At 55.4% G+C, this 14,411-nt stretch overlaps 1 protein-coding gene across 3 annotated transcripts; it reads right to left on the reverse strand.

The window, feature by feature from the left end:
* Positions 1-644: 644 nt before the first annotated feature.
* Positions 645-13,167, reverse strand: CD40 (CD40 molecule). 3 transcript variants are annotated; one of them, XM_077167786.1, is made up of 9 exons: positions 13,059-13,167; positions 8,158-8,236; positions 7,707-7,832; positions 7,289-7,435; positions 6,945-7,038; positions 4,587-4,648; positions 3,220-3,315; positions 3,085-3,113; positions 645-2,712 (listed from the first exon to the last, which is right to left on the reverse strand). In XM_077167786.1, exons 1-9 carry the CDS (start codon positions 13,071-13,073, stop codon positions 2,545-2,547), a joined length of 816 nt encoding a protein of 271 aa, XP_077023901.1. In that variant the 5' UTR covers positions 13,074-13,167; the 3' UTR covers positions 645-2,544. The 3 variants fall into 3 exon arrangements, with proteins under 3 accessions (XP_077023901.1, XP_077023900.1, XP_077023899.1); XM_077167785.1 differs by lacking the exon at positions 13,059-13,167 and adding an exon at positions 12,242-12,354 and having other exon boundaries at positions 6,945-7,032; XM_077167784.1 differs by lacking the exon at positions 13,059-13,167 and adding an exon at positions 12,242-12,354 and having other exon boundaries at positions 646-2,712.
* Positions 13,168-14,411: the final 1,244 nt, after the last annotated feature.

The following is a 14,411-nucleotide window of genomic DNA, read 5'->3' on the forward strand; positions in this document are numbered from 1 at the left end:
CAGGGCCTCCCGCGTTACCTTGGCGCCACCTGCTGGCTGCCGTGGGCCTCACACCCGCCCCTCCACCCCACAGGCCGGGGCGGACCCAGCCAGGTTTGCCCGCTTGGTGGTTTGTAGAATAGGTCGGAGCCTTAGACCTCACGCCACCCCTTCAACCAGCACCTAGAGAAGCCAAAGCCCAGAACCAGCGAGGACCTTGTCCAAGGTCACATCGAAAGTTCCTCCCTGGCCAAGCTCCCACGAGAACCCGGAAGTCGCTGGCTGCCAAGAACGACAAACAACTCATCCGCCTTGTCCGGGATGCTGAGATAGGCAGAGTCCCCGCTGCTCGCGCCGGACCTCCCAATGTCTGGGGGCTTTCCCCACAATCAGGCCGTGAGAGGGGGCGGGGGCAGGTAGCTCATTGGAGAGTTGAACCCAAGAAGCACTGGTTGGGGAGCGGGGGACACGAGGCACAATCGGGAAGGGACAGAAACCGAGGCAGAGTGCCTTCCAGGCTGTTCCAGGCCAATGAGGCAACTGGGGTGCCCCCTCCGGGTCCTGGGAGACCCCTCACGGGTGTCCCTCCCCAGGGCAAGGACGCCAGGCTATTTATCCTCCAAGCCTTCTCCCTAGTTGGCCACTCCCCCTCATGCGTCCCACCCGCCCCCACACCCTTGCCAAGTACGTGCTCAAGACCAGGGAAAGGGCGACAGATGGACGCGGCTGCTTCCATAGAGACCTGAATGCCGAGGGCAGAGGTTCTCAAAGCCTGAGCCTGGAACCAGCAGCAGAACCATCATCTGGGAACTTGTTAGAAATTCAAACTGCGCTCCATCCCAGTCCTACTGAATCGAGTGTGAGAACCTCTGACCCAAGAGAGTCCAGGGAGGCACCAGTAGCGCCTACTACAGGCCTTGTGCCCATCTGACAGATGTGGGAACTGAGGCCAAGAGGCAGCAGTGACTCGCCCAAGGTCACACAGGTAGCAGGTGGCAGGTGTGGGCCCTTGGTCTCTTTCCACCACTCTGCCTTGCACAGCAGTGAGGAACTCGAGCATTCGGGCTCCAGGCAGGGAACGAGCGTGAGGCCCCGAAACCCCCACCTGCTCCCCCCCAACTCACTCCACTTGCGCCCAAGTGGCCTTGGAGCCCTTCTGGGAAGCCTGCCAGGCCAGGTGCCGTCTGGGCTCTCCGCTGCCCTTGCCGCCTGCATCAGGGACAAGCCCTCTCAACCCCCATCCTACAGCCAGCAGGATACTTTGGGGAAATTCCAAGCAGCTTCTTTTCGGGAAAAGGTTGAGACCCTACATGAAATCCAACCTGGCCTTATCCCCGTCACAGATCACTGAGCTGGGGCCAAAGCTGCCTCCTCACCGCCCCTCCCTCCTTGTCCTACAACCTTCCCCACTCCCCTCCCCTCTGCTCCCACTCCATCTGCCGCTCCTCCTGGCTAGGCTCCCCCTCAGTTGGCACAGCAGGAAAAGAGAACAGGACACTATTTTTATCCTGAGATGCTGCCGGGGGAAGGGGCACCATCTGACCGAGAAGTAGCAGCTCCTGTTGCAGTTGGAAGGTCAGAAGGAGGTGGGAGGCCAGGATCACCCCAAGAAGGTGCCCCAGCTATAGGTCCAGAGAGCACGCAGGTCTGGGAGAAGCAGCACAGGACCAAGAGGGACAGACGCTCTGAGTTTGGCCCCACTACAGACTGCTGTGTGACCTCGGAAAGATACGTCACCTCTCTGGTCCACTGTAAAAGAAGGGCCATTTTTGTGAGCACAAATCACAGAGAATGCTTCACAAGCATGGTGCCAAATGCGAGGACACGTGGTGGGGCAGCGGCAGCCTCGGGATGTTCTTATTCAGCCTTAGAAAATGCCCTAATTCTGCGGGCCTGACAATAAGTTAAACAGCTCATGTCACCCAGCGTGTCCACCCCCACCTTTCTTTTTACTTGTTTGATGAGCTTTTTAATTACATAAGCCATATGCAAATCCACTCTCCTTTTGGAAAAGTAAAATAAAGCACTATGGGAAAGCCAAGTTTCCCTTTAACCAACCCTTCCCCAGACCTTGCTCAGTGTCCACTCTTGGAGTTGCTGATTTTCTGTGTATCCTTCCAGAAGTCTTGTTATATAGATTACCCTCGTAACCCCTAAGACATATATTATATGTATACACAGATGCATAGTCACTACATCACATTGGTTTTGAGCATGCGCTGTTTGAAAAATTCCAGACCTATCAAAAAAAGTACCCTGCTTTCTTTCCCCTCCTCAGCAGCATTTTACTGTTGACAGGCAGTTAGGTGACTCCAGTTCTCCACCATCACAGACGGCGCTGCAACAGGCACGGTGTGTGTCTCCCCGGGCACTCGGCGACCCCTGGGCACATCCCGGAGGGTATGACGGATAGGCCCCTCTTGGCCCCCAAAGGGTTCCGCCTTGGCGGGGAGGGCAGGCTGGGAGACGGGGTGCGCTCCAGGGTGGGGGCACGTGGTCCGAGCTGAGCGGGTCCCGTCTGGAGTCCCAAGCCCCTGCCCCCGCCCCTGTCCCGGGCCCCCGGCCTCACTGCCTCTCTTGCACCGAGATGCGGCTGTCCTTGCCGTCCTCCTGGGCCACCAGCTGGCATCCGTGTAAGGTCTCCTGCACCGGGGCCATGGGGTCGGGGCCGGGAATGTCGTCCAGGAAGATGGTCTCCTCAGGAGCTTTCCTTCCAACCTCAGCCGGGTAGGCCTGGCGAGGGGGGGGCAGGCGGTGAGGGTCCCCCCGGTGCCCCCCTGCGCCCTCCCTTCTCCCACACCAAAGGTCCCTGCCCATTTCCTGGGTGCCTCCCGCCCCCTGCTGGCCGCACAGAAGGTGACAAGAGGTTTCCAGAGTGGGCGCTGCCCCTCCCAGCCCAGGCCCCAAAGACAGGGTGCCCCACGCGCACAGGAAGGGAGGGCGGGACAGCAGGTGCCAGGGGTGCCCGGGCGCCCGGAGCGGGGCGGGGGTGGTGGTGCAGGAGGGCCGGGGCTGGGGCTGGGGCAATGAGAGGAGCCAAATCTGCCGCCACCGCCCAGTTCACAGGGACAGACCCTACGTCCGTCACTCCCAGGGGCCACCTACCTTATTCTCTGGCCTCCTGACCGCCTTTCCTAGAGGAAGAAATGGGACGGAGGGGCGGGAAGGCCAGGTGAGGAAGCAGGCGGCCGGCTCTGGACCTGCCCCCCCCCCCCATCGCCTCCCCACCTGGGGACTCACTGATACAGGTGGATGCGAGGACGAAGAGGATGGCAAACAGGACTGCCACCACGATGGGGACGACCACTAGGGCTCTCTTCCGAGGTGGGGGTGGCCCTGGAGAGAGGAGCCCTCAGCAGCCGCTCGCCACCACCCGGCCGGACCAGCTGTCCCTGCGGCACCCTAGGCCCCTTCAGTGTCCGCCTCTCCCCCACCACGACTTCCAGACACATGGCCCTCGGGGGCGTGTGGCCATCAGGGTGTCGTTCGTGTGACCAGCGCTTTTTGCTGTTGTTTAGGATTTTAAAATATTTGCCAACGTTTTTAAATACGGAGATTCTATATAAAAATCTGGATTTCTCTTAAAATCTTGGAAGATCTGGTCCCAGGGGGGCCTGGAATTCCCACCTGGCAACCATCAGCTCCACACACTTCTCCCCCCTAGTCTCTGCCCAGCGGCACTGCTGCCTTCCTTGCAAAAGAATGGGTAGGGAAAGTAAATCATTTCTTGTAATGTCTCTATTCTTAGCAGGGAAATGAAAGAAAGACCAAGAGGTGAGGCTAATGAGGCAGCTGCCCTGGGCACAAACTTAAGGGGCACCAAAACACTCAGTAATCAGGATGAATAATATTTCAATGCAATTTAAAAAAAAAAAAATCAAATCCGCCAACGACAGGCTGCAGGCCAGCCACCTGTTTTTTAAATAAAGTTTTATTGGATCCAGGACCAGGATTAGGGTGCAGCAAAAGAAGCCAGCTGCTACAAGGACGGCATCTCTTTGTAAAACTTTGATAGCTTGCTCGTTGCCAATTTTTTTTTGGCATTAATTTTGGCTGCTTAAACTACTGCATGAAAATATTTATCGTGATTACTGCATTTTTTTTTGGACACCGTTTTAAATGCGGAGCCCAAGGCACCCTGTCCCAGCCTTGCCAAGAGGAAGATGAATTTTAAGAAAAAAGCAAAGAGAGGATTTTCCTTCCTCTGCACTCATTTACAGGTGCTGCCCAATGGCTGTGATTATGTGAGTTTGTGAGCGGTGCCGCAGGACCAGCTCCCCTCCCTCTACAACTAAAGCTGGGGCCCAGAGGGGACAACGTCACACTGTGCCAGCGCCTAAAGCTCAGGGGGGCAGAACAGCTATGATGGAGCGCCTCCAACACCCGGCACCCACAACAACCCAAGGTCGGAAGCGCTGGCATCATCCCGCTCTGCTGAGGCTCCCCCAAGTAAACGGCCGAGCTGGGAAGCCCCCACCCCAAACCGCGTCCCCTTCTTACTTCCCTTCCTCTCCCTTTCCCCATCCGTGCTTCTTGGTGGGTGCCTCTGTCTCCCGCCTTCAGGGTCCCACCTTCCAAGCCTCCTAAGACCCGCTCTCAGGACTCACCGCAGCGAGCGTCAGTGGTGTTAGTTCCCTCCAGCAGCACCATCAGGTCTTGGGTCTCACAGCTGTGTACAAAGGCACATGTGCGTACACACACACACACACACACACACACACACACAGAAAGCGATGCTAAGCTTCCCCAACCATTAGATTTCCAACTCCAGAGAGAGGCAGTCAAAATAATCAACAAGTCTGGGCTCACCGAGCACATATTACTTGCAACATCTATGCTGGTTATTATGGGATGAAAGAAGACCTAAGACAGACTGTTCTTACAGAACGCATGAGCGGAGAGCAGAGATTATCGCACATGAAATCTTTAAGGAGTACTAACAGGAGAGCCTGTAATGCGTGCCAGACTCTGTGATATAGGCTAAAGGGAGATAAGAACTGCTCGGAAAGGGGGGAGGCAGACTCCACCATGGCCGGTCCAAGAGATGATGGGTTCAGAATGAGGTGGGGTTCTCAGCCTTGGCACTACCAGCATTTAGGGTCAGAAATTTCTCGGCTGTGAGGAGCTGTCCTGTGCATGGTAGGATGTTTAGCAACATCTCTGGTCTCCACCCACTAGACCCCAGTAGCATCCCTCTCCCCAGCTGTGGCAATCAAAATGTCTCCAGACATTTCCAAATGTGTCATGGGGAGCAAAACTGCGCCCAGTGGAGAAGTCTGGGTTTAAGGGTATCAGGAAAGACTCCCCTGGGGAGGGACGATCTGAGCCGGCCTGGAGGAGGTGAAGTTCAGAGCAGCAGTGCATTCTGCTGAGAGGAGCCCCGTGGCCGGGAGGGGGATCAGGGGGTCGTGTGCAGGCCGGTGTTTGGGAATCATGGAAAACTGGGTCCTCAGAAGCAGATCACTGGTGAACAGCCACGGGGTTTCAGCCGAACTCAGCCGGTGAGCCCTACCAGCACCCAACCAGAGGACTCAGGCACGGAGAGGAATATTTTCCAAGATTCCATCATCCAGAGAATTGAGAGGGGGAGGAAACTGCAGGAAAAGCAGGCAGTGCAGGAGCGTGGGGAGGAGAAGGCCTGGCCCAGCGTCCTGCAGGAGGAGGGGAGGGTCTGCCGGAGATGGGCCTGACAAAGGCAAGCCCACCCAAGGTGGGGGAGAGAAGGAAGGGCCCAAGGGGGCAGGTGTTCAGTCCCATCTGAAAAGGGCACTTTACACCGCGAGACAAAGGTCACTCCTATTCCCAAAGGCCAAACGAGGACCCCTGCCCGATCCGGTACTTCCTAAGCTGCGGCCGGATGCTGACCCCACCCTCCACCCCCACCGAACCCACACGCGCCTCCAGTTCTCGCTCAGGCACCAGACACCATCAGGAGGCACGGGCTGAGCACCTGCGGTGTACGAGGCACTGCTCTAGGCACAGGGGATGCATCCGTGAAAACAAAACACAAGAAAAGGCCAAGTCGCGACACTTAATGGAGTTGGCCAACGACGGGGCACAGGCAGGCAGTATTGGTGTAAAAACTAGGAGGGACAATCTACGTGTTTGTGTGCGTGTGTGTGCTGACTTTTGTTTGTTTGCATATAGACTCTCTGGAAGGGCCTGGCTCGGGGGCTGTCTCCAAGGAGGCCAAGGCGAGCACCGCACCGAGGAGTCTGAGTTTCATTCAGAAGACTCTCGGAGCTTTAAAATAGGAGAGTGTCATGATCTGAACAGAATTTAAGAAAGCACACTTTGGCCACAGGATGGAGAGCCAGCTGAGGAGGCCGAGGCGTCACCCAGGCCGGGGGAGATGGCAGACCTGGTGAGAAGGAGATGTTTCCGAAGAGACCCGGGAGGCTGTGTGGACGGGACCCAGGGACTGACTTGGGGTGCCTTTTGGAGGGCGAGGGAAACGGGTGTGGAGTGTGTCTCAGACCCCAGAGCCCGCGCTGCCCACAGGTGGCCCGGGGGGGGGGGGGGCGCGGCAGACCCTTGATGGCCAGGCCTGAGAGTCCAGGACTCAAGAAACAAATCGAGACACGAGGTGTTCCCTGGAAACCACAGGATGGCAAAGGGGCTGAAACCCTGGATGTGGAGGAGATGGTGGCCCAGTGGTTAGAGACACAGCCTGGAACAGAGCCCCAGGGAAGAAAGGTCAAGGACCAGGAAAAGAGGAAGCACAAAAGGAGGGGTGGAAGGAAATCTAAGGAAGGTGCCATGGTACTCCAAGATGGAGGAGTTTCACGAAGGTGCTTCCACTCAGAGAGAGCAGACAAGAAAATGCTGGGAAGTTTCCTTCTGGTCTGCCAGGAGGTCTCTGCAGATGTTTTGCAAGTCCGCATGCGTGCATGAACACAGGGAGCAGAAGCGGAAGGACAGACAGTCGTCTGGGGCAGGGAGCAGAAGGGGAGGAGGCTTTATACCTTGTCCACGGGTGACACTTCTCAGAAGTAGATGACACACTGGAGAAGAAGCCAACCGGGCAGGGTTCACAGAGAGTGTCAGAAACCCCTGTCGCTGGGAGCAGGTGGGGAGAGGAGGGAAGGGACATTGATCATCGTGGGGGCCACACGCCCGGCTCTCAAGGGGGCAAGTGGACAGCTGGGGCGGGAAGAGCGCCCTTCCCCGCCATGCCGCAGCCCCCAGGACTCCTTCTGTGGCCCTCCGAAGGCAGACGTCCATGACTGGGGACGGAATGGAGACTTCCATTTCCTGCCCCTGAGCTCTAGTCCTGCCTCCAGAGCCGAATCCAAGATAGACCACTCACCAGCCTGCTTGACCCCGAAGCCTGGAGGGCACAGGGAATGCCGGGTGCAGCTCTCGCAGGCGTCGCTGGCACAGTGCAGACCCTCCTGGCATGCACAGGTGGTATCCGTTTCTGTGGTACCCTCCCTCTGCACCTGGAGTCCTAGGTCTGAGCAGAGGTGGGCAGAAAGGATGGGTACCCCTTGCTGGGCCACCCTCGGAGCCCCACTCCTCACTCCGCCTGCCCTTTTTTCTTAGACCCGCTTCCAAGTAGGAACGATAAGCAAATTATTTAACAATTACTTCAACCCAGACTCCAAGCCATCAGAACAGACCCTGGCTATTTACAGAAAACAAACCAACCCGAGTGGCCATCTAGCCGGCAAGGAGCTGGAATCGCAGCCCTGTTCCCAGGCCTCCCACCCCCAGCCCCCACGCACTGGGGTCACAGTATTTGTGCTGGTGACAGCGGGTCTCTCTGTTCCAAGTATCTAGGAATTCGCCCGCATCGCAAAGACGGCACTCTGTGTCGCTGACCTGGGTGCAGTCGTTCACCAGTTTCTCTCCTGGAAAACATCAGGAAATGAGGACATTCCGGCCAGTGCAGTGGCCAGGCCTGGCTTTACAGCTGGGGCCGCACAGATGGAAGCCTCAGACCCTTCCAGCCTTCGTGGTCTGGTGGGGGGGGGGGCGTCCCACGAGACAGGGGCCCTAGTCCTGGGTGGGTGGAGGTCCACCTGGTAGAGGGAACCCAGAACATTCTGAGAGCGGGACAGGGGTGGGAAGTCCCAGGCGCTGCTTTCAGATTCGAGCGTGCAGTCAGCACATGGGTTGTGTCCACCAGCAAACCAAGAGGACTTCTACCATGGGGCCAGAAAGGGGGCAGCTCACCTGGTGGGCACAAGTTGCAGCACTGGCTGTTTACTAGGTACTGTTTTCCTCTGCATCCGGTGGCGGGTTCGGGCTGGACCTGAAAACAGAACGTGGAATTGAGGGATCTTGAAATCTCTGCCACAGCCTCCTGGCCAGAAAGTGAAAGTCGGTGGGACCGAGACTGCAAGTCTGCTGGACGTTCCAAGCAGAAAGTGGGGCCTGTACACTGCTTTGTGGGTTTGTTTTGAACGGAACTGCCAACTGATCAGATTATAAGAGCACCTGGGGAGTCATTCTGATCATTTGAAAGTGATTGCTCAGGAACTTCACCCCGTCTCTGAACTCAACAGATCCTCCTTCTGGCTCTATGCCTGAGCCTTGCCTCTTTCTCAAAGAGCTCCAGACACCGCCCCGGAGGACTGAGGCTGCCTGACGTCAGCTGGTCCCAGTCCTGGTTGGGGCTATATTTAGCATCTGACCACTTCCTCTCATTCTTTTTCTCCTCCTCCCACCACCCTCCTCGGGTTTTCTCCCTCCAACTCTTCATCCCTGGATCATCCGGCCCCTCCGTCCTGAAATGCTAGATGTGTGAAGCTAGAAGTACAAAATTCAGCTCTTTCATTTTGCAGAGGATGAGACTAAAGGCCAAGGTGGCTAGGTCACCCGCCCAAGATCCCCAGAGATGGAATCCAAATGAGAACCCAGGTCTCCCTGCGCCCTTCCTCCATCAACTTGAGGTGCCACCCGTGCTACTAATTACTTCTTGTTAACTTAAGTACACTTATTTTTTAATTTTTTTCACATTTTTTATTGTGAAAATGGCACATATTCAAAAAAGCAATAAATGTCAAAATATATTGTAAAAAGTAGTTATAGAACAGATTTCAGAGTTTGGTATGGGTTACAGTTCCACAATTTTAGGTTTTCCTTTCTAGCTGCTCCAAGACACTGGAGACTAAAAGAAATATCAATATAATGATTCAGCAGTCATATTCATTTGTTAAATCCGACTTTCTCTGTTATAACTCCTCCTTCTCCTTTCATCTTTCTCCCAATCTTTAGGGGTATTTGGGCAAGGCCGATTATAACTTTTTCATGTTGGAAAGGGGTGTCGATAATATAGGATAGGATGATAGAACTAGCTGATGTTCTAAGAGAGGCTGGCCCCTCTAGGTTTCAGGACATATCTAATACAGGGACCCCTCTAGAGGTTGTAGGTTTCTGGAAAGTAATCGTAGTGCAGGATGCTTTTTGGAGAACCTCAGAGTCCTCAGTGTTCTTTAGGGTTGGCAGGAATAGCTTTGGTTGTGTGTTGGCAAACCACGATAAATAGCAATATCTACCTGAAGCTGTGTAAGAGTAGCCTCCAGAACAGCCTCTTGAATCTATCTAAACCCTCTCATCCACCTCATTTGGTTACAGTTCTTTTCTCCCTTTCAGTCAGGAAGGCTTTGTCAATCCCACAGCGCCAGGGCCGGGCTCATCCCTGGGAGTCATCTCCCATGTTGCCAGGGAGACATTTACCCCTGGATGCCATGTCCATGTAGGGGGGAGGGTAATGATTATACCTGCAGAGTCGCACTTAGAGAGCGGTCACATCTGAGCAACAAAAGAGTTTCTCTGGAAGTAATTCTTAGATATAACTATAAGTAGGCTTAGCTTCTCTGCTACATAAATAAGCTTCACAAGAGCAAGCCTCAAGATCAGAGGCTTGGCCTATTGAGTTGGGAGTCCCTAATGTTTGAGACAGCATCAGGGGTTTCCCCAGTGGTATAGCTTAATTAGTCCATATTTTTTCTTCCTTCTCTCAGGGGACAGTACACTTATTTTTAAAATAAACCTTAGATCATTGCTGGGAGAGGAGGGCCAGTATCACTTCTCATAAATAAAAAGTAACTCTAAAAATAAAATCAACAGAAACGGATGGTTGCGTTGTTTGCTGCAGGCCCTCCAACCGATGCCTGCTCTTGATTTTTGTTTAAAAAAGAGGCGTAGGGCAGTGCAACAGTGGCTCAGTGGCAGAATTCTTGCCTGCCATGCCAGAGACCCGGGTTTGATTCTCAGAGCCTGCCCATGCAAAAAAAAAAAAAATGCTTAGCAAGCACTTGAGAGGCATGAACTGTATACTCTAACTCCAAAGATTTAAAAAGAATTCAGAGGAAATCTGTGTTGTTTAGTTCTATATCTACATGTTACCTAAAATCATCCCACCCTTCAGGAATAGCCAATATAAAGAGCACAGGTTTGAGCCAGGCAGCTTTTGTAACACTAACTTGCTTCTCTTAGCCCCAGTTTTCTCATCTCTGAAATGGGAAGAGTAATAACTGCCCTGCAGTTTGGGTTGTGAAGATGAGGAAATATATAAGAATATGGCCTGGCACTGTGTCCAGAACACAATAGGTGCTCATTAAACAGCAGCTTTGGGTTATCACACGGGTGCGAGTTTCGACTTAATGCCCAGCACCCTGGCTAACTGGCTGGCTGTCCAGGATCTTACCAGATTGGTGGTTCCCACTGAGTCTGGATATCTGAGCAAATTACGTGCAGAAGTTCATCTTACCCCAGATGGGGAAGGAAGTAGAAAAGGCTACACCATCCGGTGCAGGTTCTCCCCTTATCCCTTTTGGGCTTTCTCACCATGCTCTCAGAGCAATGAAAGCCCTTGATGCCATCTCTAAGAACATGAGAAATGCAGGTTCTCCTCGGTCCCCAGCCCCCCAGCTCTGGGCTTCCCACCAAGAAGCTCGAGAGCAGGACTTGGAGACGCTCACCATCAGAGGCACATGGAATCAGTTACGTGTGGATTCTGCCCAGGTTCCACTGTTACCAACCATGAGACTTTTAGCAAGACACGTCTCCTTTCTAAGCCTCAGTTTCCCCATCTGTATAATGGGACAGTTGGAAGGAATCAGAAACAGATTCCAAGCATCCAGCTCAAAGTGTGATACATAGGATGCCCTCAATAAACAGCCCCTGCTATTGTCCTTGACAAGGCCCAGCCTCTTCCTGGAGGCGAAATGGGACTATGAGGGCAGACTCTGCTCTTGAGAAGCCCAGGTCTCCCTGGTTCTTCCTCCATCCCCTCCCACAAGGTCCCTCCTTCTCTCTCCAGCTCCACCCTCCTCCTGCTTCCTTTCTCCATTAGAGCCAATTACTTAGAGTGAAAATGAAAGCTCTGGAAGCAAAGCAGCTTTCCCACTGACCCTCCTCCGTTGCTGCCAGAAGTCATTCCTGCCCAACAAGCCTCAGGCTGGAATCTACAGCCCCTGGAAAAGGGGTAGGCCAGAGGCGCTGCGATGAGAGGGCCAGGTACTTGGGGGATTCCTGGCCTCCAGAATGAGGAACTACAAAAATACATTTAAACAAAAAATGAGTCAAACGTGAGGCCTCTGAAAATCCCGGAGATGTGCTTGGTTGGTTCTGGGCCCTTCTGATGCCTGGAGAAACCCTTGCTGGTCCCTAACCTTTCTCGGGGCCCCTGGGTCTTCTTGAATTCAGGAGGCTGAGACACGCAGCCTCTGGTATTTTTCATAAATCGGCTCGCCCGGGATTTGGGAGGAGACGTTAGAAGCCCCTTACCTTCTCAAGAAAGTACCCAGGGCTCTGCACCCACCCCTTTTTCCCGTAAGATGCCCTAGAAGAAGGCGGCGGCAGCTGGCAGGAGATGATAACCACTCAAAGAGACTGGTCTCTGTCCACACAGAGAAAGACGCAGGAAAAGGGCCACGCCTGCCCCTTCCCTCGGCCAGCCTGCCTTCCCGTCTTCCAAGACCTCTCACCCGTCTCTGTGCGGCCAGTCCCGGGAGCAAGACAGACTCCAGGAAAAGACCTGAAGTTTCCCAAACCCAGCCCCACGGGCTCAGCCTAGGCACGTTTCTACCTGCAGTGCCCTCCCCGCGCGCGCTCTAGGCTGCCTGGGACCCCAGACCGGGAGGAGGGAGACGCAGCCCACCCCACTCAGCCAGGACCGGGGGCACCCCGCCCAGCTTGCACTCCTCCTCTCCCCAAAATCACCAGGAAGATCCCGTCCCCTGTTGCCTTCCCATTCCGCACGCTCAAGCCCCAGACTCCCCGGTGGCATCGGGGCAGAAATTCAACTCACGGTGCTCAGCAAGCATCCCCAGAAGAGACCGTGCAGGGGAAGGCGGCCCATGGCGCGGCGACAGCGGACGGCGCCCAGCCGGGGCCCCTAGCAGCGCCCCGGGCCCAGCCTGCGGCCGGGGCGGGGTCTGCAGCGGCCAATCGCGGCGGGCCCGGCCGGGTGGGCGGGGCTCCCGGCGTCTCCGCCCCCCGGGATTTCCCCTGGACCTTCCCAAAGGGCCCCTCCTCCTGGAGCCAGGACGCGCCGCTGTACGGAAGAGGGAGGGCCGGGGAGATCCCTTGCTCCTCTCCCCCTGCGCCCACGAGAACAAGCCGAGAAGGGCCGAGGGCCCAGCCTGTCTCCCGGGCAGGGGTGGGGTGGGGGGCGAAGGGAGGGGAGAGAGCTCCCCGGGGGTGCTGGGACCCGCACGGGTCTCCTCCGCCGCCTCCGGGAATTCCGGCAGAAGCAAAAGCGTCCGCAGTGGGACCGAGCGGCCTGATGAAGTTTCCCTGCTGCAGAAAACGGGAAGGCCACGTGGGACGCAGGCGTTTCAAGGAAAAGTGTTTCCCCACGTCAGAGTTTCGGCCTCCTTTAGAGGAAATTCCCCCGCGTGGGAGCACCTCTCAGCCTCCCATCCATGCATTCATCCATGCATCCCTGAGTTGCCGCCTGGATTCAATTCCACGCCAAACCTGACACCACCTGCTCCAGACAGCCTTTGGGGGAGACCATAGGGCCCCTTTGAGAATCCTGTGAGACTCGGGGGGCCTCTCCTTGTTCAGAAACACACACGCACCCACGCACACACACACACACATACACACACACTTGTGCCTACATGTCCGGGTTCCATCCCCAAGCCGTCCTTGACCCAGTGACGCCCATCCTTGTGCTGGAACGCAGGATGCCTGGGTTCTGATCCGAGTCACCCCATGCTGGGCTGGGCTCCCTTGAGACTCAGTTCCCACCCACCCACCCACCCTCACCCCCAGTGAAAGCTGAAGAGCCTGAACTCGACTGTGATGGGGACGATGACCTTAGCTCTGAATTTCTGTGCCAGGCCCAAAGTCCAGATCAGGAAGGATGGGGAGGGAGTTGCTGCTGACCCAGTCCCCCACAGGGACAGCCCTGTGCCTACCTCTGGAACCCACCCCTTTGTTCCATCACCTCTGCCACCCCTGCTTCAGGTTCTGTCATCTCTCACCTGGACTCTCCCAGCAGAGAAGCTCCCTCCTCTTTGCATCATAAGCACCTGCTGAGCACCTATTTTGTGCCAAGCAGGCCTCACCGCATGACACCCGTCCCTCTCATTACTCTAGTTCTCTGATCCGGTTTCTTCCCTGCTGGAAACCCGCGTGGAGCTCTCCTCCAGCCGGGCCCTGATCCTAACTCCTTAGCTGGGCAGAGCGCCCCACCCCACTCAGCCTCCGCCCGCCTCACCCCTCGCTGCCTGCTGGGTCCCCCCACCACGCTGGCCTCAGCCCTGCTCTCCTTCTCCCCATTTCCCAAACACACGGGTGCTCTACTTACTGTGTCTTTCTGTTGCCTTTCTTCGACCAATTTAAATTTTGCCGCCTCTGAAGCCTTCCCCAGCTCCCTGGCACAAAGGTAGACAGTCCACCGCACGCCCACCTGGTATCCCCAGGTACCAGCCTGGGCCCCCTCCACCGGGACCTCCGTGAAGTCCAGTGGCGCATAATAGGACACCCACGCACATTTGCTGAATGAACAAATAAATAAACAAGCAGGTCCAGTAACTTGTCATTCTAAGTACTGCCTCCACCATGAAGAGAAATTGGGAGGGGGCATAGATCTGGAATTATGGACACACAGACCCCAAGCTTCAGTTGGGGTCAGAAGGGGTGGCGGCCCCTTGGACAGAAGGGGTGGCGGCCCCTTGGACAGAAGGGGTGGCGGCCAGATACCAATAGGTCAGGGACACCTGAAACCAGTGTCCGGGGGACGTCACTAAACCCACACGAACATACCCAGGGTGAAGTCAAACGTTAAAATACATTTTCCTTTTTTAACCTACTTTGAAAACACAACCACAGCTTTAATTCCTTTGGGAAAGGGGCATTACCATAATAACTTTAGCTATTACTTATTCTTTATTTGTTTGATTCCAAAATTGGGCCCTTCACAAAACTGCCTTAGGAAGCAAGCACGCAGAATTAAAACATTAATTATA

The sequence above is a fragment of the Tamandua tetradactyla genome, chromosome 1 (assembly GCF_023851605.1).
Source record: "Tamandua tetradactyla isolate mTamTet1 chromosome 1, mTamTet1.pri, whole genome shotgun sequence".
NCBI lineage: Eukaryota > Metazoa > Chordata > Mammalia > Pilosa > Myrmecophagidae > Tamandua > Tamandua tetradactyla.

Bases quoted from the DNA above. Each gene is read 5' to 3' on its own strand.
- CD40 (XM_077167784.1), bottom strand. From the start codon at position 12,292: ATGGGCCGCCTTCCCCTGCACGGTCTCTTCTGGGGATGCTTGCTGAGC. The intron at 8,237-12,241 runs GTGAGTTGAATT...TTCTGTTTTCAG, and splicing joins GGGGATGCTTGCTGAGCACC to GTCCAGCCCGAACCCGCCAC. The intron at 3,316-4,586 runs GTGAGTCCTGAG...TCCTCTCTCCAG, and splicing joins CACCACTGACGCTCGCTGCG to GGCCACCCCCACCTCGGAAG.